At 49.6% G+C, this 7,832-nt stretch overlaps 1 protein-coding gene across 1 annotated transcript in view; it reads left to right on the top strand.

The window, feature by feature from the left end:
- The window catches only part of AFAP1L2 (actin filament associated protein 1 like 2), a 27,030-nt gene that overhangs the window by 9,997 nt on the left and 9,201 nt on the right, over nt 1-7,832 (top strand). Inside the window, exons 6-10 of the mRNA XM_017728604.1 lie at nt 2,761-2,844; nt 5,157-5,362; nt 5,941-6,120; nt 6,696-6,785; nt 7,544-7,628. Coding sequence (XP_017584093.1) covers nt 2,761-2,844; nt 5,157-5,362; nt 5,941-6,120; nt 6,696-6,785; nt 7,544-7,628 — 645 coding nt within the window. The remainder of the gene's footprint in view (nt 1-2,760; nt 2,845-5,156; nt 5,363-5,940; nt 6,121-6,695; nt 6,786-7,543; nt 7,629-7,832) is intronic.

Here is a 7,832-nt window from a genome sequence, read left to right as displayed (position 1 = left end):
TCACTGAGAGATTGCCTTCCTCTGATCTGATAGCAGGGCTGATCTTGTCATGGCTTTATAATCCCTTTAAGCCCTTATGAGATAGATTATATCACCCTGCTGCAGAAGCAGATCTCTGCTCATCAGCCTTGGCTGCAGCAGAGTGTATGGCATGGGCAGAGCTGAGCAGGGAGGGTTGAGGCAAGCCAAGAAGTGAGAGTTAAGGGTGAAAGATTTGGGTCTAAACCCTTGGCTGTTGAATCTGAGCTTAACCTGAGAGAAGCTGGGTCCTCTCCAGCCTCAGTGCGAACTCCTGGGCTTTGGAGCTCCATGTCAGTGAACAGGAAGATGGTGCCCAACTCAGATGGGAAAAGGTGCAGGCTCATCATGTCTGGGGTGAAAGATGCTGTTTGGTGCCGAGGAGAGGCCCCTCCACCTCTGCCGTGCGTTTTGCTGAAAGTCTCTGGGTTGATTGGCTGAGGTGAGGGCTGTGATGCCCTGTGAAGCCCTCCTGCATCTGGGGCCTCATCCTCAAGGCAGGGGGATTCCAATTGCCTGCAGTGTAAGATAAAGGAGCTTTTTTTTGCCCCCTGGTGAACACTGGGGAATTGGATAACATGTTAAGAGCTATGGCATAAAAAGGCACATGCCAGATTAGCTGGAGTACAGCCATGGATTGATGTGCTGGGATACCCAGCTTGTGTTACCTGGACAGTTCCATGAACTCGCCCTCAGTTCAGAGACTTGGCTGGCAGGAATCATAAATGCACACCCAGCTCCCACCTCTGCTTTTCCTTGGTAACCTGCTGCTCAGGGACACAAATACACCCAGAACCCACCCACCGAAATCTAGGCCAGTCAGATGCCGAAGGAAATGAGAGACCAGAGCTCTGCAAAAAGAGAGAAAAGCTCAGATGATGGGAGCAGTGTCAAAATAAGGCAGCTCTGCGTGGCTGGCTGTGGCTGCTGTGAACAGCTGTTGCACCAGCAGGCTCCGTGTTTTACTGAGCCCTTCCACAGCTGTAAGTGGACATTGGAGCCTGTGAAGCCAGCAGAGATGGAACAGAGGATTCCAGTGATTCCTCACCACTGAGGTGTGTGGTGCCTTTGCATCCTGTGACTGCTCATCCACTGGTCCCCTCTGCAGGCCCCACCATGTCCCTTCTACCCAAACCTCCTGGTGTGCTACAAAAGTATGTTTTGCATGAGAAGGAGGGCAGCCTCATGAGAATCTCTGTGCTCTGGCAACCTCATGTTGGAGGTGGTTCCTTGGGGGGTGGTGAGCCAGAAGGAGGAGCAGGGAGAGATGTGGAGCAGCAGGTATGTGGCAGGAGGGGGCTGCAGGGGCTCAGGAGAAGTGTGGTGTGCTGTGCAGGTGGGAGGCTGGGCAGCAATACTGGTTTGCCTCAAGAGATCAGGCTGAAGCATGTGGGCAAACCTACAGATCCCTGTCCTGCCCTTTGTTTCAACCAGCACAAAGCTCCTCATCCCTTCCCCCTGCCCCACCCCGTGCCCTATCAGATGTCACTGGTACTTTGTACCTGTCCTACACAGAGTGATGCTCACTGCTAGCAAATGATTTGGGACCTTGGTGTGACTGCAGTTGTGAAAGGGCAGTCTGGACATGCATGGCTTTGCCCTGGCCAAAGATGGTAAAGCCTGGCACCAGTAACCCCCCAAGGCCTCTGTGCCCACCCCCTTTCCCCACAGGCTGGATAGGGAGGAGGATGGCAGTCCAGGGAGCTGCTGGTGGTGTTTCATAGAATCACAGAATGGCCTGGGCTGGAAGGGACCTTAAAGATCATCTCATTCCAACCTCCCTGCCATGTGCAGGAACACCTTTCACTAGACCAGGTTGCTCAGAGCTCCAGCCAGCCTTGCCTTGAATATTTACAGGGATAGCCATCCACACCTTCTCTGAGCAACCTGTGCCGGTTCCTCATCACACTTGCAGTGAAGAATTTTTTCCTAAAATCTAAGTTAAACCTATTCCCTTTCAGTTTGAATCCATTCTCCCTTGACCTGTCACTGTAAGCTCTTGTGAAAAGGCCCTCTGCAATACTGTTTCTGACAGCGTTACAGCATGGGCCTTGGAAGACACCCATGTGTCCCCAGACAAATGGGCGTAGTGAAATCAGACAAAAATAGGAACACACTAAAATAAGTGGGTGCACTGCCAAGAAAGGACATCAAAGCAAGCCTCCAGATGGGCTGAGGAGATAGAGGTTTCATGCAGCATCGGGGTGGGACTGCGAGGCACTGTAGCAAACTGTGGATGAATTAATTAAAATGAAGCAGGGTGAGTCCGCTGGGTCTCAGGGTCCATCTTTCATCAGCAGCACTCCTGCCCCTCCGTTGGGGACGCTCTGCCTTTCATTTCCCAGCTTCGGCAAAGGCTGCTGCTTCCCTTCCCTCTTGGGCTGAAATGTGTTAAACCCTTATCAGCAGCCTTTGCATAATTGGAGGGTGCAGTAAGGAGCGGGGTGAAAACGGGAGAGGGGCTACGCGGCTGCCAACTGAGCAATAATTATTCTGGCTGAAACAGCTCATCGGCCCTGCCTGCTTTTAATTACGATGATGATGATTGTGTTTTAAAGGGAATTGCCTTGTTTGAGGGGATGGGTTGAAAACGCTGTCCCTGTTTGAAGTCTCAGCCTACCTATGGCATGCAGGGATGGGACAGCCCCACTGGCCGAGGGGATGGATGCCCTTGTTCTCTGCATTTGCTTATCTGTGGCTTTCTCTCTTTGTCTCCCTTTCTCTTTCTTTTTGACTGTGCAGGTCTTTTTGGTAGGCTTGCTGCGGCTGGACCCAGGCCAGGGTTGCAGGTTACTGAGGGAGTTATTTATGCCACAATAACAATGGGTATGGCATGCTTTCCAAACCTGAAGTGCCTTTTTTTAACAACAGCAACAAAAAAACCCAAAAAAACCCCCAAAACCTCAGTTTTAGCAAAGATTATCAGGTACCTCCCCCTGGATTTGCCTGTTACATGCATGGAGGGTAACCACCTCTCCCTGTCTGTTATGCAGAAGGCATTATTTTTTGTGGCTTTCCCTGTGCTCAGGATGACAATGAAGAGAACTTCCCTAGATTTTATTCCCCTGGTTCTGTCACTGGTGTGGAGCTGATGTGTGGTAATGCTGGCTGTACTGGCGAGTAGCTGTTTGGTGAATGATTGAAGGTGCTCCGCTGGTGCCACTCGGATTGGGAGTGTAAGATGGTTGGAGCTTCCTGCATCATGGCATTGATTTAGCTCCCTGGGATCTCACTCATGGGAAGACCCACAGGAAAGCACAGGTGGATTTAGATAAAGACATCGAAGATTGTGGCTGCCACCGATGCCTGAGCTGTATGACTCAGGACTCAGTGAGCCTTAGTAGTGACCACAGGGTTGTCATAAGCCACCAGGCAAGGCCTGTCCCAGTTTGCCGGCTGCCCAGCCTGGTAAATGCCTTTCCTTCATGAGGCTGTAGCACTGTCACCAGGCCAGCAGTGGCTGCAGTGCTCTTCCCTACTTGAAGAGCTCATCTCATGAGGAACCATATGTGTGGTTGTGGTTGATGCACAAAAGAGCATCCAGGTCTTCTCAGGAGGAAGGTGGCAGCCTGAGACCTACTGCTTAGGTGGGGGGCACCAGAAACTTCCAGAAAGGGCCAGAGGGGTGGTTAGTGATAGCCCCATGAGGATAAGGAGGGAGATTTGGAAGATGAGGTTCCCTTTGGCATCGTTGCTGCTGCTGCATATGGAAAGATCCCTTAGCAGTGCAGAGGTTCAGCTGCTTGGTGTTTGTAGGGTTGAGAAACCTCTACACTTTTACTCCACCTGAATTTCTGCAGAGGGTGCCTGTGGACCCTCTGCAGAAAGGGTCTGCAGAGGGGGGTAAAGTTTTCCCATAAAAGATGGACAGTTTGATACACTGAGAGTGTGGAGGTGGTGAGGCAGTCGTGTGCTCCATTCAGAGACTTCAAAAGGGAGTGTTTGCTTTTTAAAAAGTTTGTTTAATTGGTGCAGTTTTGATCACTTGAGGAAGGTTATGGAGTGAGATTTCACTGGGGGTAAGAGTGTAGCTTTGTTACTGTGTCTCAGTTCCTTTTATTTAAAGAACAAACCCAACTGAAATGTTCTTCAGTGAATCTCCTAATGGCTTTTTCTTTCTCTTTTCTCACTGCTTTTCTTCTTTTAATCTGCACCGATCTGATAACATTATTTTTATGTAGATAGTAAGATCTGGTGAGAATCCAAATTAGATTAAATTCTAGTGAGAGAAACTTAACAATACCTCTCCATGCTGTTTGATAGGACAAGAATGCAAAACCCTGCACAGATGCTGCCCAAATCTTACCATCTTGCTCTGTGAGCTTATCTTGTGACTTAGAGCTGTAAATGCCAGCAGAGCACTGCAAATCCCCCTGCAGTCAGGGGAAACATTTTCCATGTTTCTGATGAGCCTGGTACCAATGATTAGCTTGAAAACTCCAATAATCTGCAATGCATTAGAGCTGAGTACTGAAAATTCCAAATCATCCTAGTAACAACAATCCATTTAAGAATGGACATAAAAAATGTTGTTACTGCACCTGACATTTGCCACTTATGACTAATTTTTGGTCCTGCAACAGTGTGTTACTTCAAAGCCCCTTGCTGTCCCTTTAGATGCTGAGGAGAGAGAGAGGGACCTGTTAGACCAGAGAGGGAAAGTGAATGACATCTCAAATACAAGAGATCATTGCTTGCTGCATGGCCTTGCAAATACCATTTTTACTTCTGGCATTTAGAGGACAAGGGCTGATTGTAGCTTGCTGTTGCCTTAAAAATTATGCATATTTGGCTTGAAGTGGAAAGTAGTGAAGGCATCTTTGGGGGGAAAGCAGCAAACATCAGGAAATGTCTAAGGGAATGTTCTCAAATTTGTTGTCAACTGAGAAGTGTCTTTTGAGTGTTTGCTAACAGAGGCTATTAGGCACAAAATACTGCAATGCAATTCATACTGGGCTAGAAAGAAAAAAGGATCTATGAGGATAATTTTCCTATTAATTATCCTTCTGTAGGAGAGCCTCAAAAGACACGTCCCTGCACTGGAAGCTTGTGCATGTGTGAGCATGGCTGAGGGAAGCATTTGACTCAAGAGTTATTCTAAAAATGGATTTAATGATAGAGCTTTGCTTTTGTTATAGAAGATGGTGAAGCTGTTAGTAGTTCCTACGAATCTTATGATGAGGAGGAGAGCAGCAAAGGCAAGTCAGCAACCCATCAGTGGCCATCCCCAGAGGCTACCATTGAGCTGATGAAGGATGCCCGCATCTGTGCCTTCCTGTGGAGAAAGAAGTGGCTGGGACAGTGGGCAAAACAGCTGTGTGTTATCAAGGACACCAGGTTGCTGGTGAGTAGATCCTCTACTCTCTGTCTAAAATAATCTGGTTTTATGAGCTGGGGAAGGAAGTGGCACCTCAGACCATGTTAACGAGCTGGCAAAAAAAGAAGTACCCTTAGAAGCAATGCTTCAAAAACCATGTCCTGGAGATTTGGGGATCTTATTCCATTTTCAGAAGGAACATGGGAATGGGATTGCTGAAGGGGGCACAAGGACACATTTGTGGCCAAAATCCCAATCCCCAAAAATGTCTAGGGGTACTTTTTGAGGGAAACTTTTTGAGGTGGTTGAGCAGAAGGGATACTTATCCCAGAGGCTAACAACATACTTAATCCTGTGTCAGTAAAAGGTATTTCAGACTTTATATGCATGCGCTCAGATGTATGTGTATCTGTGCACACAGGGGTGTCCTGTGTGTAGTCTGTGCAGACTTTTTAGGACACAGCTTTGTAGAGCTGTAGGATGTCCTTGTGTTCAGTGTACTCAATGCATGAGGCTGCACTGAGTCACTTACGGGGTTGAGTTTGTACCAGTGAGCAGGAAGGTTCCTCCTCTGCCTCTCACCTGCTCCCATCTTCCTTCCCCAGTGCTACAAGAGCTCCAAAGACCACAACCCTCAACTCGACGTGAATTTGCTGGGCTGCACTGTCATTCACAAGGAAAAGCAAGTGAGGAAGAAAGAGCACAAGCTGAAGATCATCCCCACGAACGCTGATGTCATCGTGCTGGGGCTGCAGAGTAAAGACCAGGCGGAGCAGTGGCTCAGGGTCAGTGACACCTTCAGGACTTGTCCCACCCGTGCTCCCATGCTTTGCTGGGAGATCAGATCTTATCTCAGCCCAGTGCTTCTGTGCTCTGGCTCCCTTCCTCACTGCAAGCCTTTATACAAATACACCACTTCATTTTCATATCATAGGACAGAGTCTTCCTGCAGCTCCCTGCCGCCTTCAGTGTGCTGGAGGCCATGTGGATACCTCCCAGCCCAGCTGCTGTGGCAGGGGGGATGTCTGGGGTGGGTGCCCATCATGAATTGACTGAGGACATGGGTAAATGTGGCCCTTCCCCTGAGACAGCAGCAGGAGGAGGAGCCTTCCTGGAGCCCAGGACAGCCACGGGGCTGGGAGACACCAGGGCTGCCTTTGCTGGCAGCCTCTCCCAGCGACTGGGATCCAGCAATTTCTGCTGGATGCCTGATGCAACCCCAGGACAGTCTGCAGGGTCACAGGGACAGTAAACTGTGGACCTCTCAGGCTGCTGTGGTTTTGCCTGTCCTAGTTGGAGGAGATAAATTGATCCTGTTACTGCAGCTTTCTCACAGGCTTTGGCTTCCCCTTCTGCACAGGTAATCCAGGAGACCAGTGGTCTGCTCTGTGAAGGAGGCAGTGAAGGCAACCAGTACATCCCAGACTCGCAGCGTCTCAGTTACCCAAAGGTACATCTTGTCTCTACAGACAGAACGAGCACTTAGGCTTTTCAGCCCTATTCCTTTAATAGATGGTAGTGTAGGTGCCTTAATTTTAGCTAAGAAAAGACTGATACCAGTGTAACCAGACCCCTGTACTGCTGAAAAGGAGCATTCTTGGAGCCATCCTAATTTTCATTTGCTTCTTAATTTTGTTGCCATATCTCCCCTCCCAGACTAACTCAGTGTTTGGCTCTCCACTATCTAGGGCAGCAGCTGCTATCTCATCCAATGGGATGGTTGTGTTCCCCAAGAGCTTTGGGAGGGACATAGACCCTTGGATGCCAGGGCTTGGGCCATCTCTACTCCAGGTTTAGGTGACACTCCCCTGGGAGCAGTTTGTTCCAAAACAGTGGGAGGACAAAGAAACTTCCGTAAGTCTCTGGTGGACACCCAAAATGGACCTGTTTGGGCACCTGGCTGGTTCCTCTGCCCATGCCCCCTATAGGGACTGTCAAATGCCCCCACCAGCCAGGCTGCAGTGCAGGAGGCCATAGAGTGGCCCCATTGGTGCCACTGTGTCTCTTCAGAGGTGGGACATGCTCAGGAGCAATGGGAAGGGCACAGTGTGAGTGAGCTGGCTGGGGATGTCTGGGTGAAAGCATCTGCTACAGAGAGAGTGGGACCTCTTCATATGGGAGAAGGGGAAAAAGGTCCTTGCAGCACGTTCTGGCTGGAAGAACGGGTCACCTGCATGTGTGGAGCTTGTGCCTGGTGCTTGTTGACAGGTGGAGGTGTCCGAGAGATACTCTGCAGCCTCCGAGAGCGGGAGCAGCACTGATGGCCACCCAGAGACAGCTGAGACAAAAGATGGTAAAACCTCATCCTGGGAATGACAGGGAAAACGGGCCCTTGACCCTGCATGGGACCAGGGCTTCTGTAGCTTCTGCCACTGCCACCTCAAACAGACCTGATGAAAGCCATGTGTGCATTCACTGCCTGGGAATTTGATATTCCTACCAGCATTACCTGTTGATTCCACAGCCTTATTCACACACTGACTGGTGTGCTCAGCAG

This window comes from Corvus brachyrhynchos, unplaced genomic scaffold (assembly GCF_000691975.1).
Source record: "Corvus brachyrhynchos isolate BGI_N302 unplaced genomic scaffold, ASM69197v1 scaffold783, whole genome shotgun sequence".
NCBI lineage: Eukaryota > Metazoa > Chordata > Aves > Passeriformes > Corvidae > Corvus > Corvus brachyrhynchos.
Note: the sequence above shows the minus strand (reverse complement) of the source record. Positions and strands in the feature narration are given on the sequence as shown.